General features: G+C 43.0%; 1 protein-coding gene across 1 annotated transcript in view; it reads left to right on the top strand.

Moving 5' to 3' along the window:
- The first annotated feature begins 2,322 nt into the window (after window positions 1-2,322).
- Window positions 2,323-13,967, top strand: part of LOC123755712 (26S proteasome regulatory subunit 10B) — a 31,371-nt gene continuing 19,726 nt past the window's right edge. Inside the window, exons 1-2 of the mRNA XM_045738449.2 lie at window positions 2,323-2,474; window positions 12,335-12,528. Coding sequence (XP_045594405.1) covers window positions 2,390-2,474; window positions 12,335-12,528 — 279 coding nt within the window. The 5' untranslated portion in view covers window positions 2,323-2,389. The remainder of the gene's footprint in view (window positions 2,475-12,334; window positions 12,529-13,967) is intronic.

The following is a 13,967-nucleotide window of genomic DNA, read 5'->3' as shown; positions in this document are numbered from 1 at the left end:
ATCTTAGTGATAGACACCAATGTATAGCCATCAATAATATAACTTCTCCCACTCTACCAATAACCGTTGGAGTGCCACAGGGCAGCATCTTGGGACCTCTTCTATTTCTTATATACATCAATGATCTGCCTAATGTCTCTAACATTCTGAAACCTATTTTGTTTGCTGATGATACTACCCTCATCTACTCTAACCCCAACCCACATACACTAAATAATGTTGTTAATAATGAATTAAAAAAAGGTCCACTTATGGATGTCAACCAACAAACTAACACTTAACATAGAAAAGATCTATTACATCTTATTTGGAAGCAAATCTAGAAATGCAATTCAGATTCAGATAGATAATGTAAACATTAGCAATAAAAATGATGGAAAGTTTCTTGGCCTATTCACTCTATGCAAATAAAGGGACCCAGTTTATGGAACTCACTCCCTAATGAATTGAAAAGCTGTCTAACTTTTGTGTCATTCAAAAACAAAACTAAAAAGTACCTAATTTCATATCCATAGTTTTTTACCTTGTTGCTTTAAAATTACACTGTATCTAGTGCTACCCAATCTCCAATCCTTATGTACCCAATCTGAACATATTTTTTTTTTTTTTTTTTTTTGAGATATATACAAGAGTTGTTACATTCTTGTACAGCCACTAGTACGCATAGCGTTTCGGGCAGGTCCCTGGAATACGATCCCCTGCCGCGAAGAATCGTTTTTTCATCCAAGTACACATTTTACTGTTGCGTTAAACAGAGGCTACAGTTAAGGAATTGTGCCCAGTAAATCCTCCCCGGCCAGGATACGAACCCATGACATAGCGCTCGCGGAACGCCTGGCGAGTGTCTTACCACTACACCACGGAGACTGTAACCATGTGAGACTGTTTACCATTGTGATCATTGCTGTCTTCTTATATGTGCTATCAATCTGCTGTATGGTGTCTATTAATCTTGTTTAAATTATCAATCAAGTTGTCAATGTAATCAATCAGAGCTTTAATATACCAATGTGCTTTACTATACTTACTAATCTATCTCATCTCATTTTTTTCTTGCAATGTATCTGTTATCATTTTATTAATTCTGCTAGAATTTACCTACTTAAAATTATCTGTTAGATTAAGGACCTGCCCGAAACGCTGCGCGTACTAGTGGCTTTACAAGATTGTAAATACTATGCTATGTATTCTCTACTAACTCAATGTACCTTCTTGTAAATAAATAAATAAATAAATAAATAAACATGGGTTGACATTTAGGGGTGAGGCAGGTTACATGGAGTGAATTAGGTAGTACTTAGTTTTTATCTTAAACTGGTTGAGAGAGGTACAGTCTTTAACATAATTGGGAAAGGTCATTCCACATTCTGGGTCCCTTGATTTGTAAAGCATTTCTAGTTTGATTAAGTCGTACTCTTGGAATATCAAATAGATAAGAGGTTGTTATGGTTAACAGTATCAAAGGCCTTTCTCAGGTCAGTGAAGAGTCCAATTTGGAACTCATTTTTGTCAAAGGCTGTGTAAATTATATCAAGCAGACTAATAATTGCATCGTTGGTACTCTTTTGGAAGCGGAAACCAAATTGACAGGGACTTAATATGTTGAATTTTACGAGGTTGTAGAGCTGTTTATAAAAAAAATCAAATATTTGTATAATATAGGTAGATTTAATATTGGTCTTTAACAATTAAAATCCAGCTCGATTATATTGATATTGGTTTTAACAACTAAAATCCAGCTTGAGAAAATCATGAGAGCAAATGATGGGGACCTTTGACAAGCGGCCGGCTTCCTCTTCTTGTCAACCCCACTAGAGTGTTAGTGACCCCTCTCAGATAAATTCAGGTAAATACATGTAAATTATTATTATTATTATTATTATTATTATTATTATTATTATTATTATTATTATTATTATTATTATTATTATTATTATTATTATTATTATTATTATTATTATTATTATTATTATTATTATTATTATTATTATTATTATTATTATTATTATTATTATTATTAATATTTCCATTGTTTGTATTAACAAGCTTAGGTATACACAGCAATGTGCTGCTAGTCTATTCTATATGAAAGATTGCACAGTGTGGATCAAAAAGTAGCTTTAAGTTCATGTAAAAATATTCCCATCTCACAGGATGGTTAGTCATTGCCGCATCTAGCTCTTCAAGTCTTTTAATATTTCATTGACTTTGTTTATCATTAAAAATATAATAACTATATAATCAGATTCTGTTATCGAGTATGCATAATATATTTTTATTTAATATATGATGAGTAAAGTACATAAAACAAAGCGAGAGATAAGAAAATGTTTGAAAGGTGTAGGAAGTCGAGGGTCGGCGGGGCGGCACCAGTCAGATCACAACAAACATGACTGCGGAGCGGGACCAATGTCTCTCAGACTACCGTCGGAGGCTGATAGAACACCGTGAGGTGGACTCCAAGTTGAGGAAATGTGAGTAAATATTGGGAGGTGAAGCCCGGGTGTGTGTTGGCAGGCCGTGAGTCTCTGTGTACACTCCACTCCAAGTTTACCTCACACACTCATCACGGGCACCTGCTTCCAGTACTTAACCACGGGCCTAACTCCCTCTGTATCAGTGGGTGATGTATCAGTCAGGTTGAGGCCAGTACTGGATGGGTGACCGTTTGGAGTAGGGTTGCCATGTGTGGAGAGAGACATTAGAGGTCTCTCTGCCTTTGCCCAACACACACACTTTGGCCCTTTGGTGTTATATATGTATTGTTGCACTGTACCACAACCTTTAGTTTTTAATATCATTACTTTTTATAATAGAAATTATAATAGAAAATTATAGAAAAATAATAGAAAATAATTATATTATAATAGAAAACATAGTACAGAATTATTTAGAAAAAAATTCAAGTGCAACAAAATTTACTTTTTCTTGATGTAATAACCCATATGGCGGTCAGAGTGACGAAGAATACGTACAAGTGAGAGAGGCTCACCTGGCATCTCGAGCCTTCATTGGTGGAAGCAGAAGCAAGTCCAGGTTTTGTGGGTAGACGAGAGGCAAAGTCGCGATGTACAGCCAATGTGTGGAAGGTCACCCAAGATCAAGCGGGTGGAGTTACATGTGTGTGCTCTGCAGGTGTGGTTGTCTTCTCTGTGCCCGAGGTGTGTGCAGCTGCTCACTAATCAGGACGCAGCTTCACGTAAAGTATGAAACACTCCCTCGGGTGGGCACTTTGAATGTGGCTCCCTCCACACTTTACGTGAGGCTGATCATCTGGAACTCTTGGTTACAATCTTCTTCTCCCACTCTTTCTCTGACTTGATGTGCGAATATTTTTCTGTAGATCTGACTCTTTCAGCAGTGCTTTATTGGACTTTAAAAAGGTGAAGAAGTCACTGCGATATGTATCTGGGAGGTTGTACTGTACTGTCAGAATACACATAGTTTATCAACATTTGTTCATTTCCTTACTACACTGACTTTGCATTAGTGAAAACACTCGCTCTATATATACATTGTGGGATGCCGCTGCAAATAAAAATTGTGCAATGCTTAGCAGTTCTCAGTGGCATTAAATTTACTTTGATTTTTCAAAGTGTCTGGTCTGTTTTTTATGTACTGGCAATTTACTCAATTCTTCATCACTTGTAATTTTCTAAAAACTTCTTCCAGTTACAAATTTGATCAAAACACTTCACATCATCAACTGCTACCCCGTTATCTTTCAAATATTTGATGCAAGTGCAGACGAGGAGTCACAATAACGTGGCTGAAATATGTTGACCAAACCACACACTAGAAAGTGAAGGGACGACGACGTTTCGGTCCGCCCTGGACCATTCTCACCAAGTCGATTGTCAATCGACAATCACATTCACACTCGACAAGACAATCGACTTGAGAATGGTTTAGGACGGACCGAAACGTCGTCGTCCCTTCACTTTCTAGTGTGTGGTTTGGTTAACATTTGACGCAAGGCTCCACTTCATCCCAATTTTGTATTTCACTCAAGGTCATCTGCTTCAAACAAGAAACCTCTTATAGTGGTGTTATCCACTTACCCAAATACTCTAAGGATCTGTTATAGAGATTAACTACTTCGGCAAAATATTTTTTACACTATTCATATCCTGTACATTTATAATTCATTGTGTTGGGGGACAGGAAGCCCGAGTGTGTTCATACACATAAGGCTTATATCGCGGTCCCGCCCCTCTCCCCAGGACAAATTACTAAACCCCTGCCAAGGATGCAACCCCACAAGATGCTGACTCCTGAATACCTACTTACTGCTAGGTGAACAGAGGCATTAGGTGAAAGGAAATGTGCCCAACTATTTCAGTCCCGTCCGGGATTTCTCAGCAACCATAAAGTAGCCATCACAACTGCAAGAAAAATGACAGGTTGGATAACGAGCCTTTCAAACTAGAGATGCTATACCAATAATGATACTGTAGACGCTCGCTAATCGGAAGCCCGCCGATCCCAAAAAGCCCTAATCCGGCAAAAATTGTGGGAGAATAAAGTTGTATCCCTCTCCAGACAGAATGTCCATAGAAGCCAGACTACCGGATATTTGGCCGGACCAGCGTATACAGTGAAACCCTGGGTTACAAGCGTCCTTGTAACCCAGTTCACAAGTTTTTCGGGTTACGTTCCCGATTTGGTCGGAAAATTTGCATAGGGATACGAGCAAACCTAGTGCGTGGTGGCATGGCGATCGCACCTCAGTTTACGAGTGCTTCACGCCCAGTGACTATCCTGCCTGAATTCTTCACAAGGATTTACAGTTTTTTGTCGGATTTTTTAACATTTGAGCATAAAAGTAGTTGCTATATATCTCGCCATGGGTCCCAAGAAAGCCAGTGGTAAGGTTCAACCTAAGAAAATAGTGTGAGTAGAGGCAGTGGAGGATGTCCCTTCCTCATTAAGAAAATGTGTGAAGTATGGGAAGAACTGCAAAGTTTTGTTGAAAAAACTCACCCAGATAAAGCTGTAGCAGGCAGTTGCATTGACCTTTTAAATGACAATGTGATGCCTTACTACAGACAAGTGTTAAAATGTAGGGAAAAAACAAGTGTCTTTAGACAGAGTCTTAGTAAGAAAAGGAAATCCTAGTGGTATGCAGGCAAAAGTGCCAGGGAGTGCACCCCAGAGAGGTCCTCACTGCCTGATGTTATAATGGAAGGAGACTCCCCTTCCAAACAGTAACACCTCTCCTCCTCCCTCCTCCTCACCATCTTCCATACACCTACAGCATTCATCAACAAGGGTAAGTAATAACTTAGACATAGTTTTGTAGTTTATTTAGATAAATTAGGTATAAAATTTAGTTTGAAGTGAGGTTTTTGGGTAGTCAGGAACGGATTAATTCATTTCCCATTATTTCTTATCGGGAAATTAGCTTCAGATTACAAGTTTTCGCAATACGAGCTGTCTCCAGGAACGGATTAAACTCTTAAACCGAGGTAACACTGTAAATAGTAATGATGAGCATCCAAACTTAAAATATTTGTTAAAATTCTAGTTATTGCTCTATTATTACGGGACTAGTTTTAAAATACGCACCTTTATATTGCGAACAATTTGATACCAAAATGAAAAACGAATGAAAATTGATGTTATCAAACTGAACGAGTATACACATTAGGCCGTGGTGTGCAAATTGGTGCTAGTTCACGGGTAACTTTAGGCTTTGCTGTGGGGAGTCACGTTGGGCTTTTGGAAATTATATGCACATACATCTGTAGGGGATTCTATTGCGAACAAATTGATACCAAAACGAATGACGTAGCTCGAGAATTAAGGTGAGAAAACTAAAATGAGTAAACACATTTCAGTGTCGCCACGAGCTCGCTCGCACCGATTTGTGCACGACGTCATTTCTGCAGCGCACGTGAATGGTGCACGATAGTAGTAATACCTTCCAGATGTGTCTGGGAGGGTACAGCTGTGGAGGGGGGTCTGGTGTGGGGGGGATGGAGGTTGTGGGGAGGGGTCTGGTAGGCGGAATGGGGGGGTAGCAGGGAGGGTGTGGTGCGGGGGATGAAGGTAGCGGGAAGTCCAGTGGCGGGATGAGGTTATGAGGATAGCGGGGAGTCCAGTGTCGGGATGGGTGTATGGGTATAGCAAGGAGTCCAGTGGCAGGATAGGGGTACGAGGATAGCTGGGAGAAAAGTATTGTGATGGGGGGGTATGGGGATAGCGGGGATCACCCCTACCATCCATCCAGTCCCCCTCATCATCCAGCCATCCAGTCCCCCCCCCCCCCACTATCCATCCATACATCCAGTCCCCCACATCATCCATCCATCTAGCCCTCCAATCCCCCCTCACTATCCATCCAGTCCCCCCCCCTCACCATCCATCCATTCATCCAGTCCCCCCTCACCATCCATCCATTCATCCAGTCCCCCCTCACCATCCATCCATTCAGTCCCCCTCACCATCCATCCATTCAGTCCCCCTCATCATCCATCCATCCAGTCCCCCCTCACCATCCATCCATTCAGTCCCCCTCATCATCCATCCAGTCCCCCCTCACCATCCATCCATTCAGTCCCCCTCATCATCCATCCATCCAGTCCCCCACATCATCCATCCATGGGGTGATAGCTCACAAAAATGGGAATAACTGGAAAAGTAGGACACTAGATACTCAATTTCCTGTTGAACAGAACACAAAGAGTAACAGTCAATCAGATAAAATCGAGTCCAAGCGATGTTAAAAGCTCTGTACCTCAAGGTACAGTCATTGCACCGCTACTGTTCCTTATTCTCATATCTGATATAGACAAAAATACACGTCACAGCTTCGTGTCGTCCTTTGCAGATGACACAAAAATCAGCATGAAAATTACCTCTGCTGAAGACATTGAAAAACTACAAGCAGATGTCAACAAAGTTTTTGATTGGGCAGCAGAAAATAACATGACGTTTAACAGTGATAAATTTCAGGTACTCAGGTACGGCAAAAATGAGGATCTGAAACATAATACAGGGTACAAAACACATTCGAATCTTCCCATAGTAGAAAAACAGTATGTCAAGGATTTGGGAGTAATGATGTCCGACGATCTAACGTTTAGGGAGCATAACCAAGCAAATGTCGCGTCAGCCAGAAAAATGATCGGATGGATTACGAGAACTTTCAAATCCAGGGATCCCATCACAATGGGATCCCTGGACCCAATGGGATCCTCACAACTCTTCAAGTCACTTGTGTTGTCCCGTCTCGAGTACTGCTCAGTACTCACTTCCCCCTTCAGAGCAGGAGAGATTGCTGAAATAGAGAGAATACAGAGAACATATACGGCATGCATAGACGAGATAAAACACCTAAATTATTGGGATCGTCTCAAAGCTCTCCAAATGTTCTCTCTAGAAAGGAGACGAGAGAGATACCAAATAATATATACATGGAAAATACTGGAGGGCCAGGTCCCTAATCTACACAGTAAAATAACAACGTACTGGAGTGAACGATATGGAAGAAAATGCAAGATTGAACCAGTGAAGAGCAGGGGTGCCATAGGCACAATCAGAGAGCACTATAAATATCAGAGATCCACGGTTGTTCAACGTCCTCCCAGCAACTATAAGAAATATTGCCGGAACAACCGTGGACATCTTCAAGAGAAAACTGGACTGTTTTCTTAGAGAAGTTCCGGATCAGCCGGGCTGTGGTGGGTATGTGGGCCTGCGGGCTGCTCCAAACAACAGCCTAGTGGACCAAACTCTCACAAGTCAAGCCTGGCCTCTGGCTGGGCTTGGGGAGTAGAATAACTCCCAGAACCCCATCAAGCAGGTATCATCCATCATCCATCCATCCAGTCCCCCTCATCCATCCATCCATCCAGTCCCCCTCATCCATCCATCCAGTCCCCCAACCATCCATCCATCCTGTCCCCAAACCATCCATCCATCCAGACCCCCTCATCATCCATCCATCCAGTCCCCCTCATCATCCATCCATCCAGCCCCCCTCATCATCCATCCATCCAGCCCCCCTCATCATCCATCCATCCAGTCCCCCTCATCATCCATCCATCCAGCCCCCCTCATCATCCATCCATCCAGCCCCCCTCATCATCCATCCATCCAGCCCCCCTCATCATCCATCCATCCAGACCCCCTCATCATCCATCCATCCAGTCCCCTCATCATCCATCCATCCAGCCCCCCTCATCATCCATCCATCCAGCCCCCCTCATCATCCATCCATCCAGCCCCCCTCATCATCCATCCATCCAGTCCCCCTCATCATCCATCCATCCAGTCCCCCTCATCATCCATCCATCCAGTCCCCCTCATCATCCATCCATCCAGTCCCCCTCATCATCCATCTATCCAGTCCCCCTCATCATCTATCCATCCAGTCCCCCTCATCATCCATCCATCCAGCCCCCCTCATCATCCATCCATCCAGTCCCCCTCATCATCCATCCATCCAGTCCCCCTCATCATCCATCTATCCAGTCCCCCTCATCATCCATCCATCCAGTCCCCCTCATCATCCATCCATCCAGTCTCCCTCATCATCCATCCATCCATCCAGTCCCCCTCATCATCCATCCAGTCACCCCTCATCATCCATCCAGTCACCCCTCATCCATCCAGTCCCCCTCATCATCCATCCATCCATCCATCCAGTCCCCCTCATCATCCATCCATCCAGTCCCCCTCATCATCCATCCATCCAGTCCCCCTCATCATCCATCTATTCAGTCCCCCTCATCATCCATCCATCCAGTCCCCCTCATCATCCATCCATCCAGTCTCCCTCATCCATCCATCCATCCAGTCCCCCTCATCATCCATCCAGTCACCCCTCATCCATCCAGTCCCCCTCATCATCCATCCATCCATCCAGTCCCCCTCATCATCCATCCATCCATCCAGTCCCCCTCATCATCCATCCATCCATCCATCCATCCAGTCCCCCTTATCATCCATCCAGTCCCCCTCATCATCCATCCATCCATCTAGTCCCCCATATCATCCATCCATCCATCCATCCAGTCCCCCTCATTCATGCATCCAGTTCCACTCATTATCCACCCATCCAGTCCCCCAACCATCCATCCATAAGATCCCCCAACCATCCATCCATCCAGTCCCCCAGCCAGCCATCTATCCAGTCCCCCTCATCATCCATCCAGTCACCCTCATCATCCATCCATCCATCCACCCACCCTCATCATCCATCCATCCAGTCCCCCCTCATTATCCTAAAGACCTAAAGACAATGTCTGCCTGTCTCACATGTTGGGGGGGGCAACGTTCACCCCACTGTCCCCCCCACCTCTAAAACCGTTGGGAGAGTCAAGTATCCTCTCATACCACTCACTTCCCAAACCTCATCCTATTTCACAGAAACAGAAAAATTTCTGTAATTCTCTCTACAGAGCAATCACAGACTTCTGACTAGTCTTAAATAATAGTCCATAGCAAGAGCTTTCATCCAACACCCCACAAGTGTATGTTAGTTTGAAAACTTCTTGACTAGAGTCCCTAGAGCGACTAGCCTACTCTAGAAAACTAGGAAGACTAGCTGAGGGAATCTACATTCCCTCACACTATAATAACACCACAAACAGTATTGTTGGAGGAGAAATATTAGTGCGTCTGGCCTTGAGGGCGGCAGCCATCAGCTGACTGTGTGAGGTCCTACGTCTTTGTGCCTTTACTCACCATACAAGCTTAGATGTACAGTTATGGTGAACAAAACATGTAAATACTTATATATAACATCTGTATATAAAAGCAAAAACAGTATGGTGGGTGGAGAATGGTGGCAAGTCAGGTGAGGTGAGGGAGGGAGTGGCAGCCAGTGGCGTGCTGCCACTGCCACTCGGCATACCAACTTAGTGGTTTGATATGGTGAACACGAATGTAGATACTTATATATAGCGTCTGTATATAGTGAATAAAAGCAAAAACAGTATTGTGGGAGGAGAATGTGGGTGAGTCATATGACTTGAGGGAGGGCGTGAGTGGCTGGCTGGTACACGGCGGTCACTCCTCGTGACTTTTTGACTCATAATAGCAACTTAGTGGTTCGTTATGGTGAACAAAACATGCAGATACTTATATATAACCTGTGTATATAGTGTAATAACCGACAAAGTATTTGTTCACTGTTTGATGAATCATAATTGAATCAACAATATGCACACCATATTTTTGAGTACAGCGATGATTCACTCATTTTATTATATAAATATATCACACTACACACTATTGAATAATATTACAGCAAAAAAACTACGAAAAATCAGAGACATTGAAATAATTAGATAATTATCTCTTTGTGGAAACTCTGGCCTGACAGCTGGCGATCAACAGACCGCCTGGGACGCACGCTGAGTCAGCGCCTATTTTTTGCCAGAATTCCTCGCCCTATAGCGAGCAATATATGCCACTTACGACTTTTTATCATTTTTTCCTGTGATCAGTGAACATAAATTAACAGGTTAGGAAGAAAAAATAATTTTTTTTTTTTTTTTTTTTTGGTATGCGCCTGTGGGTGTCAAATGGTATATAGCTATGCGCCATTTAAGGGTTAATGTACGGTTTGTAACATTCACCTCTCCATCGTCTCCCTCAAGCTAGCAACAACTCTTCATAAGGTCAAGTACAGCTGACAACAGTAAAACAAAACATTCATAATAATTACATATAATTACATTATAAAATTTCATATTGATGTTTTTCAAGGGTGGAACGGATTAATTGTATTTCTATTATTTTAAATGGGGAAATTCGGTTCGCAAGACGAGTGTGTCACACGACGAGATTGGTGCCGGAACGGATTAAATTTGTTAACCGAGGTTCCTCTGTATGTAGTGAATAGAAGCAAAAACAGTATGTGGGAGGAGGAGGAGTGTTGGCGAGTAAGGTGAGGTGAGGGAGGGAAGGTGGTGGCGTTTGCTGGCTGCTGTGTAGCGGGCCACTTTTCGTTAGTACTGTCTCGCTCGATTATCGGGAGTATATGGGAAGGACCCCCAGCCGGATAATCATGTGTTCCAGATAATAGTACTTTTTCACCTCCGAGTCCAAAACTAACCATTTCCAACTATTTTTATACTACAAACAACATAATTTGAATTGCCTTGCCACATATAATTATTTAATATTCAACTAGAAACCAACTTGCCTTGTTGGTGTTCGTCTTCTTGATTGATGCCACACATCTTGAAGTTAAGAATTCTTGATAATTTACGTAAGCCTATACTAACACAACACTAAAATTAACACTTAAAATTACTGTACAGTTCATGAAGCAAAGTTAGTTTTGACTGCAAGCTGTGGAAGCCTCACTGGTTGAAGGCATCTGGCTTGCCTGTGAGGCCTCACTTGTTGAAGGCATCTGGCTTGCCTGTGATGCCTCACTGGTTGAAGGTGTTTGGCTTGATTTTCGTACCATATAAGAATAAAGTGTAGCTTGCCTTCTGTGTTCACTGGCCTGTTGTATGATCAGCTCTTTGGTTCGCCTCAGGTACTGATAAATGTTTCCAACTTCTGGATGAGCACAGTTGGATGAAAAATTAATTAATAAGTCATCAGAAGATATGAGTTCACTGTATTTTGTAGTCATTGGTGTTGGTTCTTCACTTCCTTCTTCATCCTCCATCTCTACGTCGACCTCACCAGTAATAGACTGGAATAGTGTTTTTGTTCCTAGTTTCTGTAATCTGTTGGTTGAGTGAGTGAGAATTTGTCACAGAATTTCAGCAGTTCTGACCTGTGGTTTGTTTCATGTTGGTTTCCTGCTGTAATATTATTGTTCGTTATTCTCCATCTTAAACTGGGTAAATTGAAGTGTCCAAGAAAGATAATATTTGGTACTGGGTTTGCTAGATTATAAAGGATATTCTCTATTTTGTACATCTGCTCTGTAAATTCCTCAACATCTGGCAGTTGTGTATACTATATTAGAATAATAATTAGGTTTATTTTTCATTGGTTGAGTTCAGGAGCTCTGTGCATACCAGTTCTTCTTTAATATACAGACCTACTTCTCCATTTGACCTAATTTCTCTTATCACATCTATATACAGTACTGTAGATAATAATTTTGGATCTAGATTTCACTATCTTGATATTTTTAAATTATTTATGAATTAGATTTTATATTGATAGCATTTTGAGTGTAATGTTGGATAATATAGCAATATATTTAGTGAAGTTAGCTAGCTTTTGGCCTGAACTGTGTACAGTAACCCCCAGTGGCAGTTTTGTGTATCTAAGCTTATCAGTAATAAGTTTATCAGAAATATGAAGAGACCTTACTGTTGTGAACTGATTTGTTTACTTTGATGCAACTTTACAGTGAGGGAGGAGAAGAAGGAGCTGGACAAGCAGTATGATAAGAGTGAAAATGACCTGAAGGCCCTGCAGAGTGTGGGCCAGATTGTTGGTGAAGTTCTCAAGCAGCTCACTGAAGAAAAGTTCATTGTGAAAGCTACAAATGGACCTCGCTATGTTGTGGGCTGCAGACGCCAGCTTGACAAGGGCAAACTTAAGGCGAGTGTGAAGTATTCTTCACTTATGTTTTATGTTAATATTATGTTTTATATTGATGATAAACTTTTTCCGGGAGTGGGGGTTGCCCCATCGGCTCTCAGCAGCTAATGGATTGATATCCATTATATTAGTCTAGAGCATCAGTTAATTGGAGTTCTTTGCTTACCGAGAACTATGAACCAGAACCTGCTTCCCTCAGAGAGGCGAAGGGAGCAATGGTTTATGAGCACTCCACTTTGTGAGAGTATAGTCATGTCTGCGATTAACCCTTAGACCGCGCAATACATACATACAGTGGCACCTCGACTTACGATTGCCCTGACTTACGATAATTTCCAGTTACAATGTAAATTTCATCAAAAAATGCGACTCGACTTACGATAGTGTCGTCGACTAACACTATTTGTTGGTTCACGTTTGGGTCGACCGAGCACATGGTTCCCAGTTACGCGGGCCAACCTGCCTCAGTTTACTAGAGCTGCCTGCTTAGTGACAATCACGCCTATAAGAAATTCCAATCGGAGGGTTCGGGTCACTCAGTGCTCTACCATTCAGTTCCATTTGGACTGTTCTCTAGCTGTTCTTTGCCGGAACCACAGGGTTTCTCTTAGGTGTTGACCTTTGGGGTTGGTCCCTTAGAGTGGCTCGTTTGCTGGATTCTCGGGGTTTAGCTAACCGTGAGGTTCATGTCCGGGGTGTGTCCTACGTCCTGGCGGACGGCTGTCTCGGTTCATTCCTCTGTTCGCGGATTGGCCAGTCGTCGCCGATTCATTTCGTTGGCTCTGCTGGACGTATGGACTCCTGGCCATGGACGTCTTCGAGTCGGCGTGGTCTAGGCGTCGCCCATTCTATGTGGCGCCCTTACCCGCCTGCGAGGCGTTCACGGTGGATGTCTTTCGGCAGGACTGGTCAAGGTGGGGGTACCTGTTCCTCTTCTCCCGGTCCAGCTGTTGCTTTGGTTTTTGGTTCGGTTGGAGCCCATTCCCACGAGAGTAGTCTTTATGGTCCCTTCGTGGCCGGCCCAGCAGTATTTTCAGATGCTGCTTGATAGGTGTCCGAACCCGGGGCGTTTTCCCGCGGCTCCGCCTCTTTCGGCAGGTCGGACCGGTCCTGTACGTGACTGGTTCAGCCTTCTCCTCGGCTCTTCGCGTCTGGTATTTTGACGCGGGTATCACCATCTCTGTGGTGATCAGGTGGCTTTGTTGATGGTGGCCCACCTGCGAACTTCGTCTTGGCGACAGTAGGATGTTCCTGGTGTTTCTATGCACCTTTTTTCTTGCTCTTTGTAAGTTGTCTTCTCTTTTGCATCGGGTTGCTTTGTCCTTTCTTGGGGTTTCAGGACTACAGTTATTTGATGTTTCTTACTGTCGCCTCGTTTTGTGCTGCGCTGGCGGAGCCGCTCCGGTTTGCGTTCGGGGTGGACGTCACATCTGTCCCGT

Source organism: Procambarus clarkii, chromosome 43 (assembly GCF_040958095.1).
Source record: "Procambarus clarkii isolate CNS0578487 chromosome 43, FALCON_Pclarkii_2.0, whole genome shotgun sequence".
Classification (NCBI taxonomy): domain Eukaryota; kingdom Metazoa; phylum Arthropoda; class Malacostraca; order Decapoda; family Cambaridae; genus Procambarus; species Procambarus clarkii.
This window is presented reverse-complemented; position numbering and strand designations above follow the sequence as displayed.